At 53.0% G+C, this 23,178-nt stretch overlaps 1 protein-coding gene and 1 long non-coding RNA gene across 5 annotated transcripts; one reads left to right on the plus strand and one right to left on the minus strand.

The window, feature by feature from the left end:
• Window positions 1–16: 16 nt before the first annotated feature.
• LOC107196517 lies at window positions 17–19,590 on the plus strand. Of its 3 annotated transcripts, none has more exons than XR_003043559.1 (3): window positions 17–792; window positions 3,269–3,456; window positions 18,398–19,590. It is a non-coding gene; the product is annotated as an uncharacterized LOC107196517 (long non-coding RNA). The 3 variants fall into 3 exon arrangements; XR_003043557.1 differs by lacking the exon at window positions 18,398–19,590 and adding an exon at window positions 13,533–13,616 and having other exon boundaries at window positions 3,269–5,051; XR_003043558.1 differs by lacking the exon at window positions 18,398–19,590 and having other exon boundaries at window positions 17–251; window positions 3,269–4,947.
• On the minus strand, window positions 7,172–22,957 carry DAP3 (death associated protein 3). Of its 2 annotated transcripts, none has more exons than XM_006923524.2 (13): window positions 22,936–22,957; window positions 20,000–20,052; window positions 16,587–16,709; window positions 15,135–15,236; window positions 13,183–13,291; window positions 12,895–12,987; window positions 12,178–12,308; window positions 11,632–11,712; window positions 11,391–11,549; window positions 10,875–10,934; window positions 10,375–10,464; window positions 8,065–8,182; window positions 7,172–7,447 (listed from the first exon to the last, which is right to left on the minus strand). In XM_006923524.2, the coding sequence occupies exons 1-13, from the start codon at window positions 22,940–22,942 to the stop codon at window positions 7,362–7,364; spliced, it is 1,212 nt and encodes a 403-aa protein (XP_006923586.2). In that variant the 5' UTR covers window positions 22,943–22,957; the 3' UTR covers window positions 7,172–7,361. The 2 variants fall into 2 exon arrangements, with proteins under 2 accessions (XP_006923586.2, XP_015453845.1); XM_015598359.2 differs by lacking the exon at window positions 22,936–22,957 and adding an exon at window positions 22,369–22,470.
• Window positions 22,958–23,178: the final 221 nt, after the last annotated feature.

Genomic DNA, 23,178 nt, shown 5'->3' on the forward strand with positions numbered 1-23,178 from the left:
GGGGCGGGGCCGCCGCCGGAAGTCGCCGTCTGCGTCTGCCCCGGGTGCCCGGCGAGGTGCGCCCTGTTCCTTGCTGCTCTTGCAGCTGCCGGTTCTTCTCCCACCAGATGCTTCCGCCTAGCGACCGCGCTTCGGGGAAAAGTCAAGCCTTGCCAGAAAAGCCCACGCTCCCCTAGCGTCCCCTCCTCTCGCCCCGAAGGTCACAGCTGTCCTGGTTTCCAGCCCTGTGGACTGGCTTAAGTGGCTATCACGTAAATAAGTCGGAGCGTGTCGTCTTTTGCTCGCGGTCGTCTGCGAGGTTCCTCCCTGTTCTTCCTGTCTTTGCAGTTCATTTTCATTGTTTCAGAATAGTCGGTTGCGTGACTATGCCCCGGACGACCTGCCGATGACGGACTCGGGCGTCGTTTCCCGTTTTGGGCTGCCAGGTGCTACGATTAACGTTCTCGTGCGTGTGCCCGTGCACACATTTCTGTTGGGCGCGCACCCAGGAGTGTAATTGTTGGGTCAAGGATGGGTGTGCTCGGACCTGGTGAATAACACCAAGCCGTTGCCTGAATTTCTTTTCCAATTTATGGTTCCACAGCACCAGCGTGGGGGAGTTTTCAGTCGATGTTCCATAATCTTGTCGACACTTAAAAATTTAAGTCCTTATCACTGGTTTTCATTTTCCTGATTAGTAAAGAGATTGACAGCACTTTCTCATGTGCGTATCAGCCATTTAGATGTCCATTTTTGTGAAGTGCATGTTCAAGTCTCTGTTTCTCGTGGGTCGTCTCTTACTGATTTGTAGGGGTGAGTACTTTATTCAGGATACAAGCCCCTTGTCAAGTTATGTGTTGAAAATACCTTCTCCCACTGAAAATGGTTGCCTTTTCATTTTCTTAAATGGGGTCTTTTGAAGAACAGAGTTTTAAAATATATATAGTCACATTTATTGATCTTTTCAAATATTACTAATACATTATGAACAATTTGATGGCCCCCACTTCCGGCCCGCCCTTTGCGCCACGGAGTCCAGTCCTTCCTGTTCTGGGCTCTTGATCCTGTCCTGGTCTGTTCCAATTTCCGTCTTTAACACCACGTTTTTAAAATGTCTCAGATCCCTGAGTCCACAAGGAGACTAAGAAAGGGGGAGGGGAGGGCAGGTATTAGGGGTGACAGAAGAATGACAACTGATAAGTGTAGACGGAGTGATAGAATTTAAATGTAGATTGCAACTATCAGTTTATTCTGATGAAGCTCAATAGTGGATGTTAAAAACCATTGGGTGATAATTTGTTGGAAAACGGGATGGTTTTAGGATTTCAGAGTAACCCTCTACAAGGAACTTACACTGGAGAAAATGTAGTTTGACAATGATGGATGCTGAAATACACGAGTGAGTAAACTTAGTATCACCAAAAATGGAACAAACTGAAATGATGTAGATAGTATGGCAGATACAAAATATCACTCATGTATTATGCTTGTCCAAAGCCTTTAACCTCTGTTTGATCTGGAGGAAAGACAAATCCAGAATGTGGGACAGTATAAAATAACTGGCTTGGCATTTTCAAAAATGTCAAATGACTAAACAAAAAAACTTCAGAGAGTCTATTGAAGATAAAAGGACTCTAAAGAGGGATTTCAGTTTAAATGTGCGATCCTTGAAACCTGAAATGGCTATCTTGCGTTCCTGGAGTAAATCTTGACTCATTTATGTTGTATTAATCATGCTAAGTGAAATAAGCCAGACAGAAAAAGTTGAAAATCACATGATATCACTTATATGCAGGATATAAACCTAAAAGCAACAAATGAACAGGACAAACAGAGACTCATGGACATGGACAATAGACTACTGGTTACCAGAGGGTAGGGGGTGGGAGAGGTGGGGGGAGGTAGACAGGGTAAAGGGGGTCAAATATAGGGTCAAACAGAGACATGGACATGGACACAAGACTACTGGTTACCAGAGGGTAGGGGGTCGGGGAGGAGGAGGTAGGTAGACGGTTAAAGGGGGTCAAATATAGGGAGACTGAAGGAGGGTGAAGTGGGTAAAGGGGATCAAATATATGGTAACTGAAGGAAAATGGACTTTGGGTGGTAAACACACAATAGAATATACAGATGTCAAATTACAATGTACACCTGAAAATTATGTAAGTGTATTAACCAACGTTACCCCAATAGACTTAATTAAAAAAATTGTTGGGTCTGATTCACGCATTTTGTTTGGGATTTTTTGTACCCATGTTTATTAATGAGATTGGACTGTAATTTCCTTTAATGTCCTTGTTAGTTTTTAATATCAGTATGATTGGCCTCAAAAAACAAGTTGGTAACTCTCTCTCCTTTTTTCTCTTTTCCACGGGAGTTTGTATGAGATTGGCATTATTTCCTCTTCAAATGTTTCATAGGGTTTACTGGTAAAGTCATATGGGCCTGTTATTCTTTGTAGAAAGTTTTCAATTATGAATTCTATCATAGTTTACAGAACTTTAAATTAGTCTTGTGTCAATTTTGATGTTATAAATTTTCTAGGAATTTGTCCTTTTCATCCTCGAATTTTGTTATTGCCATCAAATTGTTCATAATATACCCATTTAATCTTTTTCATGTCTGCAAGATCTGTAGTGACATCTTGTATAAGGTCTGATATTGCTTCTTTTAAAGGTAAAAAATTCAGTTAGTTTAAATCACATTCTCATTTCTACTCTGATTTTTTCCCCCTGACTCATGGGCACATTAAAAATGTATTTAATTTCCAAACACCTGGGGATTCCCTATGGCTCCTTTTGTTATTGATTTCTAGCTTAAACTGCATTGGGATCCGAGAGGATGGTTTATATGAATTAAACTCCTTGAAATTTGTTGACTTATGGTTTAGCAATCGTAAATTTTTGAATAGGTTGTATGCGTGCTTAAAAAGAATGTATATTCAGAAGTTTTGGGGTTTAAAAATATACGTTCATTAGGACAAGTGTGTTGATCATGTTCCTCAAGTATTCTGATTCTTTTGTCTCCGTTGGTTACTGAAGTGTTAACGGTCCCCCCGGTTGTTTGTATGTCCTGTAAGTTTGTCGGTTTTTGTTTTCTTATCGGATGGGCATGCTGCTTACGCTTGTGTCATCGTCCTCATGAACGGAACCTTCTACCATTCTGAAATACCCGCTTTTCGCTCATGATGGCGTTCACCTTAACGTCTGCTTTGCGGGACAGTGGGACAGACGGAAGCTTGCTTCTGGCGTTTGCGTAGGCATCTTTTCACTTTTTACTTCCCTTGTAGGTTCGTCTCGTGGAGACAGCGCATGCCAGGAGCAAACACCAGGACAGAGTGACGCGCGCGTGCAAGTGCTCTCGGGGGAGCCTGGGGAGCAACAGACCTGCAGCGAGAGCCCCGAGCGTGATGAGGTGTGAACCCCGTGGAGAACAGGGGAGGAATCTGACTGCAGTGTCCCTCACATCTTTACCGAGGTATCATCTGCATCCACTTTAAGTGTAAATCTGGAGTTGTGCAGTCTCTACAATTCAGTTTTAAAACGTCTGCGTCACCCTCCAGAGATTGCTCGTGATTACAGTGAAGCCCCGTGACTGCCCCCTGACGCCTTTCGCCTGTGTAGACTGGCCATTTCTGGACGGTCCCCGTAATCATACGTGTGGCCCTTCGTGTCCAGAGTCTCGGCTTGGGGTTTCGAGGTTCCCCTCGCGGCAGCACGTGCTAGTATCTGCTTCCTCTTTGGTTCTCCATTAATGAGTTGATGGGTGTTTGGAATATTTCCCACTTTTCAGCTGTTAGGAATCATGCTGCTCTGAACAGTCTCATGGTGAGAAGCACGGGCCTTTGCGTGGCCACGTGTTCATCTCTAGCTAGGGTGGATACCTCTGGGTGGCCTCGCTGGGTCCTGTGAAAACTGTGTTTCACGTTGAGAACTGCCAGACTGTTTTCCAGTGTGGAAACATTTTGGAACTTTCATCTCTCCATTTTTCTGTGCACTAGCAATTTCTGGAGGTTCCTACTTCACATCCTCCCCCACAGTTGTTACCGACTTTTTTGACTTATAGCCCGTTCTAGTGGGCGTCTTCCTGTGGTTTTGATTTGCATTTTCCCGGTCACTAGTGATGCTGAGCAGCTTTTCATCATCTCGTCGGCCATTTATGTCTTCTTCAGAGAAATGTCTATTTAAATTGTTTATGTAATGATGAGTGGTAAGTTCTTTATATGTCTGGATACAAGTCCTTTATCAGACATACGATTTACAGTTTTCTCCCAGTCTCTGGCTTTTCATTTGCATTTTCTTAATGGTATCTTTTGAAGAGTAAAAGTCCAGCCCATCAGATTTTTCTTGTAGGGATCCTATCTTTGGTGTCAGAATAAGACATCTTTGCCTAATTCAAGGTTATGAAGATTTTCTCTTACATTTACTTTTATTTTTTTATTTTTATTTTTTAATCAATAATTTTTTATTTTATTTTTTGTGACATCAGTTAATGAAATCCAGTAAGTTTCAGGTGTACAATTTAACAGTAAGGCATACATATATTGCATTATGTTCTCACGTTTGCTTTTAAATATTTTGTAGTTTACATCTTACATTTAGGTCTTATGATCCATTTTGAGTGATAGTAGGTAAGGGTCAAAATTCATCTTTTTGCAGGTACATATCCGATTTTCCCAGTATCGTTTGTTGAAGATTATTTTTTCTCCATTAAGAATTTTTGTAGAAAGTCAACTGACCATAAGTCTAAGGATTTATTTCTGGACTCGCTTCCGTTCCATGGACTTCACGTCAATCCCGTGCTGGCACTACACTGTCTTAATTACTGTGGTTTTATACTGTGTTTTGAAAAATGGAAGATAACTCCTCCCAATTTACTTATTTAAAAAATCATTTTGGCTATTCTAGGTTTTATTTCCATACAATCTGCAAGGTCGGTTATCAACATCTATAAAAACGCCTGCTGCGAGTTTGGTATTGATTGAGTTTATGGATCAGCTTGGGGAGGACTGACGTCTGAACACCCTTAGGTCTCCCGTGCACGAGCGTGGTCTGTCTTCATTCCCCTCAGTGGTACGTGACAGCTTTGTGTGCATCTCGTGCTGCTTTTGTTCAGGTTGCTCAGGGCTGTTCCCTGCTGTTCTGAAGAGTCACTTTATCGGGTTCACGTTCGGATGCCTCGTCTCTAGTCCAGGGAAACACAGTCGTTTCGTACATTAATCTCCCATCGTTGTGACTTCGCGGGACTTGTTTTTAGTTCTGGTAGATAGTTTAAGAGTTCTTAAGGTTTTTTACCTACAGGCTTGTTATCTGCAAAAAAAGGCAGCTTTTACTCCTTACTTTCCACCCTAGATTGAATCCAGTGGAGTGGTGTTGAGGAGGCAGGACCCCAGCCACATCACAGGGCCGAGAATTGGGGCACGAGGGTCCGGTCTGCAGGAGGAGCTGGCGAAGAAAGAGGGCTCGGTGGGGCGGGTTACGAGCGAGTGTTTGGGGAGAAAGTAAGGACCGTATGCAGCAAGCCACAGAGGCGATGTGGTTACTCTCCAGGAAGGACGGTGGGTACAGTAGCCACACGGCTGACTGTTCCACGTGCGTCAGAATGAGGCGTCGTGGTTACGAGCTCAGCCTCTTGAAGGTGGAAGCCGGTCCCCTGCGTCTGCAGCGCAGACCAGGCCGGCCCATTGGGCAGGTCCCGGTGGGCGACCCCGGGGGGCAGGGGCAGGGGCAGCAGCACCGCAGCGTCTGGGGTCTGGGTGTCATCGTCATTAGCACCGACTGCGGTGTCGTCTACAGGTAGCACTGGTGACTTTATCCCCCTGCCTGCGGTGGTCAGGGTGCGTCTGTGGCTCCTGAGCTTGCGACACCGGGTGGGCCCGTGTGCTACTCAGCTCCTTTTTTTACATCACTCTTTCGAGTGGGCAAAGAATCCTGATGCGATTTCCAAGACACGGCTGGCCCTGGGTGCATGGCTTCTGCACCTGTGGACTCAGCCCACCTCGGGTAGGGACCTTTGGGGAAGGAGGCAGTGGAGTTAGGCCTGCGGTGGCTGTGTCTGTGCTGACACGTGCTGCCGGTCCTATCGTTCCCGGAGCCCTCCTGTGACAGCCATTCACTCAGCATTTACACCCTACCAGGCATCATGACCTAGAGATGGTCTCAGGCACACGGGAGGGTGTGCGGGGGCCATGTGCAGATCGAAGCCACTACGTGAGGGCTCGAGCATCTGCGGAGTTTGTCCCGCAGGGACCGAGGGACACCTGCAGGTGGCAACAGCAAAGTACAGAACAATGCTCTTTTGTGTTTAGAATCGCGTCTCTACAATGTGGTTAACAGAAATTTTCTCTAGAGAAGAGAGGAAATCTGATTTTCCATGATGTTTTTGTATGAACTTTGTGACACATACATGGCACAAACAATCAGAACGAAGGCACAGTGAAGCCACTGAATGACATCAGCCGAGGGATGGGCTGTGCTTAGCAAGCTGCCTCGGCAGCCCTGCGAGAGGTGGGCTGGGGGCGGGGGCGGGGGCGAGGAGGGAACTAGCCAGTCCTCAGAGGAAGCGGCTACGTGTTCAGACTGTCTCCCTCACGGTAACTGCAAACTCGGCGTCATAAAATCCACGTTTAAATGGGAGCTTCCTGCCGCTCAGTGGGCACCGTCCACGTGTTGACTTAACCCTCACAAAGCCCCTGACAGTGTGGCATTACGGTCACTATTAGCTAAGGTGACCCTGGAGAAGGGAACAGGCTGAGGGGCCGGGACAGCGCCGCAGTGGCCGGTCCGGAGCTCACCGTCTGTCTCGCCAGCCTGGGTCTGCCGGGAGGCGCACCTGACCGCAGCCGGGCGGAGCCGGTTTTCTCACGCCTCCCGGAGTCGGGGTGGCCAGTGCTCCCCATGGGGACGGGGACGGGGACACGTCTGTCTCGCCAGCCTGGGTCTGCCGGGAAGTGCACCTGACCGCAGCCAGGCGGAGCCGGTTTTCTCACGCCTCCTGGAGTCGGGGTGGCCAGTGCTCCCCATGGGGACGAGGACGGGCTGGGCGGTGCCAGTGTGTGCTGGCGGGGGCCGCCGGGCTCGAGCGGGCCCCTGGCCCAGGCTGGGAATTCCCGTGGGCGTCCTCGGGTCTCTGGGCGCCGGAGGAATCGGGAGCCTGACGGACGCGCAGGTTTTAAAGAAAAGAAGGCGACTGGTCAGGGTGCGAGGACCACGTTTAATGAACCGGCGCCGGCTGTGGGCCCGAGGGCCCGTCTCACGGCCTTTACGGTCACTTCGCCAGGAACCCACTCCAGCGACGGCGGGAGCCGCCTACCGCGCGTCCTGTGGGGCCGCCCGGGCCGGCCGGTCCCTCGACGCGCTCACCGTCCTCGTGTGTGGCCGGGCTCAGAGGTGGGCACAGAGCCGCTCCAGCTGCCCCGGGTTCGAGTGACTGAGGAACAGCAGCTCCCGCTTGCCCTCCTCCGTGCGCGCTGCAGGGAGTCCAAAGCTGACGGCTGCCGCTTCGCTCCGCACCCTGCGCCCCCCGCAGGCCCCGGGGCGGAGGCTCCGCGACCTGGACCGTGTTCCCTGCGGTCAGCACGCCAGCCAGGGGCCTCGGCTCCGACCCGCTCTCCTGATAAACCACTGTGCTTCCTGCGCGTCGCCCCTTGAGCACCCGTCTCTCCCTCTGTCCCAGGAGCATCTTCTGCCTCGGGGACTCGGTCAGACCTCCCAGCCCTGCAGAAACTGCTCCATCGGCTTCCCAGCCCCCTGCCCTCTGGTCCCGGATGGCCCTTCCCCATCCGACTGCAGCTGCTCCTCCATATCTAGTGAGGGCGCGGCCTCCCCTCCCCCAGGGAGTGCTTGGGTGCTGGGCTGTCCCTGCGTGTGTCCCCTTCGGACTCGCTGAATGATGAGTAAGCGCAACGAGGAACAGAAAGAAAAGAAAAATGCAGCGCGAGTGGCGACCACCACCCCCGTTCCCCCCACCGCCCGTGCCCTCTCAGCAGAAAGCAGCCAGGTAAAGGGGGAGAATGAAGCAGACGACAGGCCGCCGCCGCGGGAGGCAGAGACCGACTCGGGGTCAGCGGGGCCGCTGCTCACCGACCTTTCTCGTGCTGCAGCCAGTCGTTCTCCAGGTAATACTGGATGCAGCTCTCGAACTCCTTCGGGTTATAGCTGGGGACCAGGATGGGAACGAAGGGGTCCAGGGCATCGAATCCTTCCTGGAGAAGAAAAGGACGCAGATGGTAGTCGCTGCGTGACAGGTGGGCAGGGAGGTCGGCTTCGTGGAAACACCGTGAGGTGCCCTTCCCCGTCCTCTGCTCCTGTCCTCGCCTGGCTGTCCCGCCCTGCTCGGGGCTCCCCGTGGGCCGCGGCCACAGCCCGGGCTGTGAGAAGCCGATGGTGCCTGGGGGCCACTTGTTCGCACGGGGACCTGAGCGCACCTAGGATCCACTTTCATTCTCGCAGTCCTGACTTCAGTCAACAGTTGTGACAGTTCATATATTCAAAACAAAATAAATAAAGCAGGGGGTGGAAAAGACCCTGAATGGAACATAAATTGAAACAAGTGACTCAAACTGTACAGCAGTCCCCGTCCCCGGGGACACTTGAGACCTCGGACGGCACCGAACCCATGCACACTGTTTTCCCAAACACGCGCAGAAAGCACACGTCGGGTCTGAAGTGCCAGCGTCACTACGCTTGTGCTTTGGGGTCAGCTGCAAGGCAAACGAGGGCCCCCCGAGCACAAGCACCACGGGGCTGCGCGCGTCCATCTGACCCGGGCGCCGTCACTGGCTGCCGGGCGGGGAGCGCACACCACGTGGGGACACTGGACAGCATGAGTCCTGCCCCGGGCGGGAAGAGCTGAAGAGCGGCACGTCGTCACGCTTCTCAGAACCCGTGCAGTATAAAACCTCGCAATTACTTACTTCTGCATTTTTTCATTTGGCATTTTCGGACCACAGTTGACCATGGCTCACTAAGGGAGACTCACCCAGTTCTACCTCTGAGCACAGTATCCGGGCTGAAGACCCGTGGGCTAGAGACAAAAGCTGCTCTAGCAAATGCCGCGTCCAGTTCACGGCGTTTTCTCCCAGAGCCTGGGGCGGCGTTCGGGACGCACTGTCCCTATGATCTAAGGCTCAGCTGGCACGTGAGTGGATCACGAGCGCGCACTTATGGCTGGAGGGGCGGGTGGCACGTGGAAAGGGGGAAGGGTGTAATGAACACAGGGGTGCTAGCCTGGGGTTGGGGGTCCATATGAACGCGATGATTTCTTAATACGGAGAACCAGATACGTGCACGTGGGACACACACGCGAGTGATCCAGGTGTCTATGTACCGACGGCAGGACGGCGGCCTACAAGCAACACCCCAGTAGCAGTGACTACGCCTGGCACTGCTGGCCCCTCTGAAACGAAGCAGGGCTCCTTGGGAAATGGCTGGTCTTGCGCCAGAACGTGGAGAAGATACGGAAAAGGTGATGGGCGCGTGTTAACGGGATGCAGATACGGCGTGAGCGCCAAAGCGCACGCGTGAGGCTAAGAGTTCACGTGCGCCGAAACAGACACGCACGTAAGGGAGGGGGGAGCTTCCTACGTGCGACAGGAAGCCAGCTGAGACGGGAAACGGCGGGACGAGGAAGTACCTAATTTCCAGCTATCGTAGCTGAATTAGGGCAGAATCACCAATGGATCGGAGGCCGGCAAGGGGCAGTGAGGAGTGACAGGATGTCACCTAGTCTCAAAGACACCAACTGACTGCGCAAGTCCAGCGAGGGGACCTAGGTGCTCCCGGCTAACGCGGCCCGGCACTGTGCACTAGGGGCACACGCCCCATCTGACGTCACACGGGATGAGACAGCCTCACACAGCCCGTGAAACCCCCAACACAACTGGCACATATTCTTCAGAAACAGGACCATAAATATTAACGAGGTAAGAGACAAAGCCTGGGGGGCTGTCTCAGGTTACAGGGGACTAAGGAGACGGGACAGTCGAATGCAGCACGTTATCCGGGACTTTCTTTTCCATAAAGGATGTTGGGACAACTGGCAAAATCAGAATGAGTCCCATCGGCCGGGTGACAGTATCACACCGATGTTAACTTCCTGGTTTTGATAACCACTGTGGTTATGTATTAGACTCTTTGATTTTAGGAAGTTCACGAGATTTAGAGATGAAGAGGCATGTCTCGGTTAGTGTCACGTTATTCAGAAGAAAGAGATGGAGAGAGAGAGAGGAAGAATAAAGCAGATATGGCGAAGTGTTAACATTTTAGGAACCTGGGTGAAACCATACAGGAATATGGTTTTTCTCTAAGTCTGAAATTATGTCAAAAAAACTCCCCAAAACCCAAAAGCAACAAGCCGTGTCTTGGGCCGCGTTCGGGAGCCTCTCCGGGGCCTGACCTCTCCCAGCAGCTCCTGGGGCAGATGGGCTTTCCGGGGCTTGAAGACAGACCCGGTCTGGCTCAGAGTCAGCACGATGGCACCTCCGCTCTGCAAGGAGAAGCAGCCGGTCAGAAGAGGCTGGGAGATGGCGCCCCGCCCAGCCCGGGGACACTGCCTGGGGCCCCTCCCCGGTGGCCAGCCTGGGACTCGCTCTGACGGCAAGGAGCTACGTGATCTTAATCTGTCATGACTTTGCCCCAAATAGATAAGAAGATCAAACACACTCTGCACAACTGCAAAGTCGCAGCGACTTTGAAACAAGCTGGTCTTGAGCAAGCTCGCTGCGGTCAGGGGGACGGTCAGAAACCAAACGCACGGGTGTAAGCGTGGTTCAGGACGGGACTTGGCTTAGACCCGGGAGCCCTCGGTCCGGAGACGTACAGGCCGCAGGTCTGTACGATGACCATACGGCCCTTTCTGAGCCGCGGCAGGCGCCGCCGCACTGTCACCGTACTCACCCAGTCATTCCGCACCATCTTCCTCAGGCTGCAAACCAGTGCCAGCTCCCCCGGCGCAATCTGCACGGCCGGGGCGGAAGGAAACCGTTACTCGCTTTGCTTCCGGGACAACGGACTGACAGCAACTGAAAACCCTCGACTGCGACGTAAGCCCCCTGCCCGACAGTGGGACCCCTGGGACGAGCTCGCGGCTGCTGGCCCAGACGCCGGCATGCTTCCGGACACGAGCAGTCCCCAGCCTCGCCCTCCTCCGAGCTGCTGACTGTCCCTTAGAGCCCAGCCTCATTCTGAAGAGACCGGACAGGCCACGCTGACGCAGCGGCCCCTGCTGTCCTGCCCTCCCCCTCCGTTTGCAGCGGGTGGTGGGACCCGGCACCACCTCCCTCGGAGGCCACGTTCACTGCCCACCCGCACGCAGACAGTCCTGGGCAAGGAAACCAATCGTGTGTCCAGCACAGCCCAGCCGCTGTGACCGCTCCGGACCCAGACCCGGAGCGGGGGGCGCAGTTCTCCTACCGGGCTTCTGTCCTCTCTCGTCAGCGTGGTCCTGCCCCAGAGCGCGTTGACACCGTCCACTGCCACCAGGAGGCGGAAGGCCCCGGCCGCGCTCTGCCCCCTCAGCTCCTTCAGCACGACCCCCACGGCGTCCGTGGCGTTCCTGCCCCGCGTTATGCCCTGCAGGGAGGCAGCAGCGGCCTGCAGCCCAGGACAGGCCTCCCCGGCTGTGGCTGTGACACCGCAGCGGCGTCTCTCCTACCTGCTCGACCACCTCTCCCAGCGGACTGTCTTTCTCTGTGCTTTCCCGCTTGTTCCAGACGTACTTCTCTTGGGTTTTTATCTAAAAAGCAACGAAATAAAAACCAAGAATGGCTACGCAGCCGAAGGATGAGCCCGACCCTCGCCGAGAAGGGAGGCGGCCAAGGCTGCGAGGGATCAATCCTAGACTGTTTACTAGACTATAAGCGATCTCAGCATGGAAGTGAACGCTCTCGGGCCCCTTTCTGCCTGGGGCTTAAAATATCTATATGATTCTGATGAAAAAGGTCCGGGATGAGGCCTAGGTGATTTGGATTTATATCCAAACAGAGGCGAGAACTCCTGGCCCAGCTTCCTGCCGCCTCAGCTTCACGCGGATAAATGAGTTTCGGGTTGCGAGCTCGCTGTGAGTACAGTGTATGGAAACAGAGTGGTACAGTTATCTCGGCTCCGACATTAGTCTTCCAGGGTCTCCGAGACTCGGGCACAGAAAAGATAAAACCCGTTTAAAGACTGTCCAGCAGCAAACGCCTGACGGTCCAGTCACCTGACTCAGGAAACGCTTGTTTGCAGTCTTGAAGTTCTTCAGCCAGGTGGACGCCTCTACCGGCTGATCGAAGCGCTCTTTGTTGTAGGTGGACTGCAGAAGCTCCCGGCAGTTTTTCACCCAAAGATGAGCTAAAAACAGGCACAAGAAAACCAACCGTATTCAACGCCACACACGCTGGGCCCCCGTAGTCGGGGGAAGCCTCCCGCCCACTCTCTTAGAGTCCCCCCAGCTTCCGAGGGCCACGGTCCGTCGGGCCCGCGCTCGATGCTATCATGGCGAGCCACACACACGCCGTGCCGAGTACTGAGGGCCGCCTCGGCTTCCGGGCCGAGGCTGAGATGGTCAGAAACGGGCTGCACACGAGGGATACAGGCCAAGTACGAGAGTTTACGTGTGCAGGACCCACGCCGACAGCTCTAGAACCCGACACCCAGCGCTGTGCCACAGGCTCCGGGCACTCGGGATGGCTGGCCGAGGGCGGGAGTTTGCTCCGGGGGCGCTGCCCGGCCCGGCCCCCGCACCCCCACTGGCAGACGGCTCCAGGAAGCTTTCGGCGTTTATTTCCCCTCGCAACCTGCTTGTCAGCGAGCGACACGCAGAGACTGCGACGCGCTGGCGCAGACCGCCCTGCTTCTGGGGCAACGGCCTCCTCAGCCGTCAGAGTGACAGCCAGCACGCTGCCGTGGCCACGGGGTGAGGAGAGGCCGTTCTCACCATCCGGGACGTGCAGCGTCAGCCAGCCCTGTGTCGCACAGAAGTGGAGGCTGTGGCAGAGACTGAGGGTCTTCCCCGTCCCCTTCTCCCCATCTAAGGTGCTTGTTAAAGAAAACGGTCCCAGGAGGGCGTCTCCTGCACTCCCTCTTGTCCCGCATGGAGGGGAGCGCTGGCTCGGGGCCGGGGGGAGCAGTGGGGAGCCCTGGCTCGGGGCCAGGGGGAGCAGGGGGCAGCGCTGGCTCGAGGCTGCGGGGAGCAGGGGGGAGCCCTGGCTCGCAGGAAGGATACAGAGGAGGTACCGCACAGCGGGCCGGCTGAAGTCGGAGTTTCTGAGGTGCCGCAGAAGCTCCAGGCCCGGCTTCCGCACCATCAGGCAGGCTTCGTTGAACGTCTTCACCTGGCGGAGCGGGAAGGAGCGGATCGAGTGGCTGCGGGACTCAGCCTGCCCCTGGTGCCCGCGCCGCACGAGCCTAATTTAGCAGCCAGAGCGCCAAATTGCGTAATCTTCCTATGTGCGGTTAGGAGAGGCTGGGTCGGTAATTTGGAAATGTATCGATAGAACTTAGCTAAAAACTGAAACACATTCTCTCACGCTAAGTAACAGAAAAGCCAGCTTTCGATTATTTCTGTTATTGAAGCACAGACACATCGGTTGATGGAAATCCGTCCGTAACGCAGACTGTGCACGCCGCTCAAGGCTGGTGTAGACGGTGAAAGAAAGCACCCCAAAGGCCTGACAAAGTACCTGACGTTGCAGACTGTGCACGCCGCTCAGGGCTGAGGTAGACGGTGAAAGCACCCCAAAGGCCTGACAAAGTACCTGACGTTTCGGAAGCAGTGAGTACACGTTAATGCCTTTACATTGATTTTTAGCTAATTCTTATTGCTGTGACCATGTAGACTCTTCTCTAGAACTCTATTCATGGCAGCTGAGGAGCAGGTGTGATGAGCTGTCCCACAGCTGAGACCACACCTGGCCCCACCAGCACACCGACCCACCAGAGAACTGATGCATGAAGTCTGTTCCCTTTTTGCCACCAGGAATACTTCGGTGTGAAAGTGATTTGCGAGGAAAGCATTTAATAATGTCTAGTGATAAGAAAAATACCTCACAGATGCTATTCACAGTTAGACGAGATAAAGATTAAAACGCTGTGGTTATTTTTTTAAAGAAATGCTAAGCAAACTACAGATTAGAGAAGAACTTGACAGGAAAGTATAAACTAATGAAAAGCGAAACCTTCGAAAACATGATACAGGTATTAAAACAAAAAGGCCCCATTAGGCAACGTGACAGCACCACACGCACACACACGGTGAGGGTGCTGGCCTTCACGAGGTGCACGCCACGTTTGGAACGCAGGAGCGGGTCCCTCCACAGCGCCGGTGGTTAAGCCACCCTGCCAGCAACTCGAAACGCTTCACTGAGGCCAGGACCTCCCAACCCTGCTGCTGGAAACTGCCGTGAACGTCCTCGGACTGTTTAAAGTGACATTGGAGGTGATCCCTCTGGTTATGTCCTATCTCCAGCGGAACAAAATTTGAGATGACAGGCTGGCTGCGGTCTAGCATCAGCCCCCTTACTGATGCCGCGTCTCATTTCTTGAAATAAAGCACACCGAAGAAGACTCTGGCTCCTACGCTAAGCATTACTTCCAGTCAAGTTCGATATTTCATTAGGAAGGAATCATTGCTCGGGCTGAGAATAATTCAGCGGGGGTTAGTCAAAAGGGCCAATCGTGCCACTAAACCATGCTGGCAGTTAACTGAGTCCTTTTAACGGCTGTGGAGCCCTGACGACCACGAAACTACATTTTCTGAAAGTCTATGCGACTGAAGAACAGTGATGCATCTAATCCAAACATCATTTCTCTCTGGCTCAGGAGTGTGTCACGGTTTTTTTTTTAAACAATTTTTTCCTAGAGCATATTCACTACTTTCACGATACTTTTCTAAGGAAAATATTAAACTCATTTTTAACAACTATTTGAACAGCAGAGTTTCTGGAAACCTGTTGGGTAACAAAAGCGGCAGGGTGTGTTTATTATTTAGGACTTTTGCCTGGCTCGAGGGCCACCAGGGGTCCAACGCAGATGAGCACTGCCTCGAAGAAACTGGTACCTGCGCCAGTCCCAAGATAATCCGGAGCTGGACTCATGTTTTCAGATTCGAATTTCATCGTTTATAGTTTTCTGTTCATTCAGCCCCCGCCCCTGCCGGCCCCCGCCCGCTCCGAGCACCTGCATCCGAAACCGGGGCGGCAGGCCGTGGGAGAACACCGTCTCCAGGTCCTGGAGGGGGACGCGGTAGTGCTGGCCCTCGTGCTGCTCCTCGTGCCTGGCCTGGGGGAGAAAGGTGCACATAGGTGTGGCAGGGCCGGAGACCAAGGCACAGGGGCGCTGAGAAGGAAAGGGCTCATGGGCCACACGGACGGAAGTCACCTCGTAGAGCTGGGAGCACGCGTTCCTTTCTTAGACCAAAAAAGCCTGGTGCTTGTGCCCCGGCCCACGGTGTTTATATAAAGCTGGCGTTGGCCCTAATGACAAAGCCAGTTGCTCAGCAACGTAAACTCGAGATGTGGAGGTAGCAGGGATGAGTCTTGCCATCTGGATTCTTCTGTGCTGTGTACAGAGATGCTCCAGTCACGTGACAAGATCATCTGCACACTGCTGTTTCCATAGAAACTCCAGAGGAATTGGCAGATAAAGGGACTACAATTACAGGGACATGAAAGACACGTCGAGGGCTTAATTCACTTATTGTTCCATCTTGTGCTCGTGAAAGTAGGTGACCAGCGGGACGCACATAACGCACCGCGCCAAGATGGTGCTCGGTGACGTCATCCCCTCCCTCGCCACGCACAGTAGCGAATGTCCAGATGGGGAGACTCGGAGGGTGGGAACAGTGACAGACAGCGAGGAAAAAGCTACCGGTTTCCTTCACACTGAAGCACAGGCCTTGCAGCGCACGTCCCCGCTGAGGCTGTGGTGATGCCGGGGCAGAAATCGCCGTCCGGCCTGGTGGGAGCGAAGGGGAGGCCGGGAGCCCGGACGCTGCCGCTATTCCCGCCGGCCAGGCCAGGAAGCCCTCGGGGAGGGCGGCCACAGCTCCGGGTCGGTCATGAGGAAGACTGGTTTCCGCCCCACCGTGACCGCGGGCAGGGTGATTTCTTTAGGGTGCTCCACACGGGGGTTTGTTAACTATGGCTGACTACCGTTCTGGTAAATAAAGTTTTATTGGCACACGGCCACACCCACTTGTTTACGACAGAGCTCAGCAGCGGTGACAGAGACCACTTTGGCTCGTAAGCTTCCACTTTTACTCTCTGGCCCTTTAGGGGGAGGTTTCCCGACCGTGACACAGTAAGATCGGTCATAACTATTCAATGTAACTTCTAAAGAACTGACTTCGTGTTTACTGTGCGCTTACTGTGTGCCTGGCGAACTGGGCGCAAGGTGAGCTCAGGGGCAGGGATGAAATCCGAGCGCGGGAGGACCGGCCTGCCCGAGTGCCCGACGTCGCCGCGGTCCCCGGCAGGCGGGGAAGTCGGGTTCAGAACGCTGTCAGGTGCGCTGCCTGACCGCACGGACGTTTCTTAGCTCTCTGGGTTTTAGGGTTCCCGATACTAAAATGACAGCAATGCAAACTCTAAGCCCCGAGGAAGAATCCACACGCACGCGTCGGGGACTCACTGGGTCATTCTCGCTGGTGCGGGACAGCGCTCGGGGCCGCTCCGCTGGGACCTGGCCACCCTGGTGGGTGGCGAGGCTTTGGGCCACCTTGGTCTCCGTGCACAAGAAGTGTCCAGGGTCCACCTACAAAAGAAACGGTTTCCGTGCTGCAGCGTTGTGGGCCTTTTACGCCCCATGCAGCACTGAGGTTTTGAGCCGTGTCTGCAGCAGGGAGAATGTCACTAACATGCACTGCTCCGCTGCCCGGTGATCGTGGTCGCTTCGGTTGGGGGTTAGTGCCGTGTTCCCCCTCCACAGGTACAGTCCCACCCCCGCCACAATCTCCCTGCTAGCTGGGCCCGCACGTGAAGAGCCTTTGAGCGAGGGAGTGTGTGAAGCGTCAATGAACCGCGCTGCGGGCAACTCGGTCAGCTGCACGTGGAAAGCTCTGGACCCGGGGGCGGGGCGGATGATTCAGGAGGCAACTCTGACAAAATGCGAACTGGAGAAGCCCCAGGGAAAGACCAGGACAGAAGTCAGCAGAAGCAGGACAGGCACGTGGGAGCTGCCGCAATGAGGGGTGCCCCAGGCGTCAGCAGGTAGCGGGAAGCCGCCTGCAGTGATGTGCAGTGTCACCGAGCAGCCTCGCGAGTGCACAAAAACGTGTATTATTTTGGTACTACCCCTCCGAACGCTGACGACCATTTACTAAGACCTTAAACTCCATAACAACTTTCTAATGGGTCTCTTTACCTCTACATCTTCCCTAGTCCCAAAGATTTGTCCTCCCAGATAATAGGTTTAACCGTCATTCAATCAAAAAACGTGGTTTCCTACTATGTCAGAACCAGCCCCCCAGCCCTTAGCGCGGAGACCGAGGCCCGGCTGCCGCCTGCCTGCCTCGTCCCGAGCCTGTGCTCCCGTCGCTCTTTCCTGCCTCTGTCCTTCTACCTCAGCTTCCCTCTCTCCCTATGTGAATCTGACTCCTCCTCTAAGGCTCATCTCAAATGTCACGTCCTTGTTGCAGACTTGCCAGACCCCTCTAGCCCCTCTCTGCTGATGGCACGTTGCCTCGCGTGGCACTCTGACTCGGCCTTGAACTGCTCTCGTGGCTTTTGCTGACTGGGTACCTATGAGGTGCTCGGCAGTACAGTGTCTTCTGCACATTACTTTTGAACCGAGACTCTTGGAGACAGGTAGAACATCATTGTGTCTGTTTAATGACGGGGAAACCACGGACCAGGGAAATTAAGTCATTTTGCCTAAGGTCACAGAGTTGGTAGGTAGTGAAGCCGGAATTCAAATCCAAGCTTGTCTGACTCCAGAATCTCTGCTCTTTGTATCACGTCATGAAATCTCAGGCCCAGGCCTGTCCCCCATTCCAGGCCACACGCACCGGGAAGAGATCAGCTTTTCTTCACCTTTGCATTTCCTTCTCTAAGCACTGAACACACCACACATAGTCCAGGCTCGTGCCCTGGCACGGACAGCCCTTCACCAGGGACGCGTGCTAGGGAGCGCATCCAGTACCCAGTTACATGCGCGTGCACAGCTCCGCACACGAGCCAGCGCACTGCACACATAGCTTCCAGGCCACCACCGCAGATTTACCCCAAAGTGACAGGGCTGCTCCAGCTGTGTCTGAGAACGGCGGACACCAATGTCCATCAGACACCCAAATCCTCTACATTTCCCAGCCACCCCTGAAGACAGGCCGGCTTATTTGATTATTTCTGGATAATGAGCTGTTAAGTGGAAGTGACGTGTGTCTTTTTCTAGTCAGAGCCAGCTAAGAGCGGATCCCAATTCTCTTTTCTTCCCCTCTGTGGCAGCCTTAAAATTACATGCTGAGACGATCCCTCCCACGTTTGCCTGCAAACCACTTTGGAAATGCAGCAGCAGCCAGAACAGAACCAACCACACGCACACGTCGTACACAGCATCGTTTGTTGTGTTAAGCCAGTGAGAACCGAGCGCCTGTTACCTCAGCATGGCGATCGGGGTACACCCTAGCACTGACACAACTCGAGTTTCTCAATTCTATTGGAAAAAATAAGTCAAGTGGAAAATTCAAGGCATTCAGGGGCCACAAGGTGGCGCTATTTCTGCAAGAATCCTAAGACTTTTTTGTTAACTGCTTTTTGCAGCAAATTAAGAGCTAGCAAAATGGATCCTGTACTTCTTACAGCATTGTGTCTGGCACCGCCCAGTGAGCCTCATGTCCAGGGAAAACCACCATGTGTCAACTGCGTCTGCACAGCTCCAGCCTGAGCATCGCGCCGTGCCTGACAGTTTCTCTGACCAACCTACCCGACGCTCAAAACTCTCTCTCACCGACATGGCTGGTGTGGACTCGTCTTCCTGGTCAGCCTCTTTGTGTCATCAGCTGAAGCCAGAACCCACCCCTCTGTCGGGCCTCGCTTCTGCTTTCGCTTTACGACTGGGTTTTTACGTTCATAGGTTTATGACGCACCCCTGGCAAGGTGACTTCCACAGCAGGAGGAGGGCTGCCCTTCTAGGAAATCTAGTCACTGAGCGGTCAGATGGACGTGACCGGGCCCTCCCGGCCTCGTTTTCCTCTTTCTGGACTCGGCTGGGGGCGGCCCTTGGACCTTCCTCACCCAGGGCAGGTGCTCCTGCTGGGCGCAGTGACAGCGCCCACTGTAACCATCACTCATTCGGGATTCTGCCGCGGGGCTGTGAGGTGCTGCAGTGGTTATGGCTCAGGCTTTGACGTCAGACGGACCCGGTCCCCAGTCTGGGCTCAGCAGCTTCACAGCCTGTCACCCTAGGCAAGGAGCTTAGCCTTTCTAATCCTCCATCTGTGCATCTGTGGGACACACACCATCCACCTCACGGGCTGGTCGTGAGCGTTAAAGCAAGCGCGTGGCCCAGCACCTGTCACGTGATGAATGCCCAACAAGCAGTAGCTGTTAGTAAGACGCGTCACCTTCAAACCCCGAGTTCCTGCTGCGTGGAAGTGACTGAAACTATTTGCTAAATAAATAAAGCGACAGAATGGTTGTTTCATATGTGATTTTATCTTATTCAACTGTCAGATGCTTAAGGTCTACATTGGCAACATTTTTCTTTTAAATACTTCATTAAGGGATGATAATTATTCATCCAACTAGGAAATTGTATAAAAGCTAATGAAGATAACTGCAGTCAAGCCTTTTATGTTTTTTTTTTTCCTTAAAAAAACGTTAATTCTATGTGTACTGAGACCTGTTATTTGAAGATTTTCGGGGTGGCTGGGAGTGAAGTGTATGGGCAGAGACATGGAATTGTGATTGTTCCTTTGAGGGCAAACTTAGAAATTACAGCACTAGCCAGCTGCAGTTCTCCAGAACATTTCATTCTGGGTATAATAAATCCATCGAAAAACAAGAAATCCACCCAGAGACAGAGCATTTAGGTCACTGAGGACTCACCTTACGGACCCTGGAGGTTAGCCTTGCCATTCCCTTCAGCATTGTCTCTGCACCTTAAAAAAAAAGGGAAAAGATCAGGCAGAACTGGGGAAAGGTATCCGCACGATGGATTAGCATCCAGAATATACAAAGAATGCCTAGACCTGACTTAAAACGTTACAAGACGGGAGCGCACAGTTCACAGCAAATACGAATGGCTAGTAAACCCCTGAGAAATCAGGGAAATGTAGATTAAATCCGCCAGTGGGACAGTTCGCAACACCATGCCAGGAGAAAGGGAAAGGCCGTCGAGAGCCAGTGTCACAGAGGCCGGGGCAGGGAGCGTGCAGACGCCACTGTCTTAGACACCAAGTTTGGTGTCACCTTGTAAAGCTGCAAACGTACCGGTCTAAGACCCAGTTGCTCTGGCATTTATTCTAGAAAAACACTTAGACACGCACGCTGGGAAATACGTGTTAATGTTCATCGTCGTAGAGTATGAAGAATTATCAAAACCTGTAAAAAGCCCAAACGCCCCTCGGTAGAGGCGTGGAGAAACAGAGATCACACAGTGGAATGCCACCCGGAAGAATAAGCTGCAGCTACGTGCATGACCTGCGTGAGCCTCAAAACTCATACTGGGTGAAAACTATTCTATACAGCATGACATAACTTATGAAATTCAAAAACATTATAAAACCTAATTCATTATTTGGAGAATATATTTAAGAAAATTGAAAAAAGGCAAGAGAACGATAGGTGTTTGCTCTCAGGGAGGCGGCGAAGGGCCGAGACGGGCAGAGCAAAGAGACTGGTGATGATCTATTTCTAATGTGGAAAACGGACACACGAGAATTTTTGTTTTTATATCGTGTGTTATATTCATTTATGTCTTGGACATAATCAAAAAACTAATCTCTTGAGACCTAAAAGATGTTCACGTAAATGCAACTCTCAATATTCAGTAGAGGTAGCGTAAGTAAAAAATCTCCAGGTGATGCTTCATTTTCGCTAATAATTTTCACCTTTCCTACAACCACAGTCTCTAAAGCAGCAGCAGCGACAGCTGAGCGGCGCCCACTCCTTCGGCAGGCACTGCGCACCCCGTGCAGGCCCTGTGACAAGATGCCATCGAGACCGTCCCAGCCCTTAACCCGGTGGGGCTTACAGAACAGTCAAGAGATGACACAGACTCCTTGAGTTCCACCTCCTCTTAGTTTCCAAGTTTACCTTTTTCCCAGATGCTAACGCACTCCTTAATCCAGTCATCCAACAAATGTGAGCTGTGCTCCCATTTGCCCAGGGTGTGCAGAGGCGAACACGAAGGCACGCTCGCTGCTGCGCCGCCTCCTTTGCCTGTGTGTGTGTGTGTGTGTGGGGGGGTGTTCCCGGGGCTCCTCTGCTGTGTTTGGGAAGCAGAGTGCTAGAGCAGCACTTCCCAAAATGAGTTTGGTGAACACCAGTCATAAAACGCACTGGTGCTCTATGGCAAAGAAGTCTGGAAAATGCTATCTGTGTAGCTGTTCATTTCTTGAATAACTGCAATATGCGTTAGCGTATTTAAAGGCTTTGGGAAAAACTACAGTGGAGAGACTTCATTTTAACCCAGATCTACTTGTCCTTGTGACCCTTGGAGCCCCTTCCTGCAAAATACTATGTCACTCTCCTGGAGCCAGTGGGGGGAGGGCTGCCGGGCACCTGCGTCCCTGCTGGGAGCCCGCGGCTTTTGCACACGCCGGGCAGGTAACTGGGCAGGCAACGACAGGACAAGCCCCCACAAACCCCGGGGACCGAGACGCTAACGGGCTTCCCTGGTCGGCTGCATCCCACGGGTTGTCACGACATGTTGCTGAAGGAACTGAGTGTGTCCTGTGAGGTTGGTTCCCCTGGGAAGGGACCCCTGGAAGCCTGCACCTGGGCTCCCCCAGACGGCCCGGTGAGCCTCTCCCGTTCACTGATTCTGCCCTGTACCCGATCACTGTGGTGAGACACGGCCACGAGTCCTAAGGAGTCACAGAACCTGGGGTGATCTTGGCGACCACCAACGCAATCTCCCAGTGCCCGCCCCCCAGCATCCATCTGCACCTGGCACCTAATCCAGCTGGTACCCACCCCCACCTGGCACCCAGTGCCCGTCTCTGACCAGCTCAGTTTCTTAACCGCAATTCTGCTTGCTCTTCCCCTCCTTCGCCCGCCTCAGCCCTGCCTCCGATGCCGTCCCCACAGCGGCGCCCGCACGGAGTGCTGCGGGCAGCGCGGAACGGTGTGGCCGCTCCGCAAACCCACCCGCAGTTCCCCGCAGACAGAACGCGGAGCTACTGGACGGCCCAGCGGTCTAGTTACCTGCGTGTGACCCCTGCTCGTAACCCGAGAAACGAAAACACACGTACATACAGACGCTTGTGCACACACACGCACGGCAGCATCTGTCGTAACGGCCGAGACGTGGAAACGACCCGGATGTCCAGCGGCTGATGATGGATAAACGCGGGGCACCCACACGACGGGTCACTGCCCGGTAACACGAGACGTGGCGTTCCGAGACGAGCCACCACGGGGATGACTCTTCAAACAAAGGGATGGAAGTCAGAGAAGACCACGTGTACTATGGTCCTAGTTCTATGAAATGTCCACGACAAGCAAAGCCACTGAGGTAGGAAATTAGATTAGTGGTTGCCAGGGGCTGGGGGAGGGGATAATGGAGCCCACTGACTGGGTTCTTTTGGGGGTGATAAAAGTGTTCTAACGGTGGTGGTTACACAACTCTGTGACCATATGAAAAATCCACCTACTTGCACACTTTTAAGATACTGAATTTTATGGTATGTGAATCTCAATAAAGGTGTGACTTAAAAACTTGCTAGTTAGCCATATTAAAACAAAAGCAATAGCGAAAACTAACATGGACTGATGAGCTACTGTGTGCAGACAACGTGCTATATACATCAGATGCTTACTTATCATCGCAGCACCCTTTGAAGCACTGTATCAGCTGTTGCTCATAACCAATCACCCCAAAACTCAGTGGCCTAAAACAATAACTGTCATTGCTCACAAGGCTACAGCGACAAGCGCGTGAGTTCTTTGGCTCTGAGCCAGGTCTGGTGGTCTCTGTTGGGTTTCCTCGTGTGTCTGAGGCTGGCTGGCCCAGGTCGGTCTCAGCTGGGATGACGGATTCTGCTCCACACTGGCTCTCATCC

Source organism: Pteropus alecto, unplaced genomic scaffold (assembly GCF_000325575.1).
Source record: "Pteropus alecto unplaced genomic scaffold, ASM32557v1 scaffold49, whole genome shotgun sequence".
NCBI lineage: Eukaryota > Metazoa > Chordata > Mammalia > Chiroptera > Pteropodidae > Pteropus > Pteropus alecto.

Coding starts and splice junctions, on each gene's coding strand:
- DAP3 (XM_006923524.2), bottom strand. Junction 16,710..19,999: donor TAACCTCCAGGGTCCGTAAG/GTGAGTCCTCAG, acceptor TTTCTTTTGTAG/GTGGACCCTGGACACTTCTT. Junction 11,713..12,177: donor ACAAGCGTTTCCTGAGTCAG/GTGACTGGACCG, acceptor GTTGCTTTTTAG/ATAAAAACCCAAGAGAAGTA.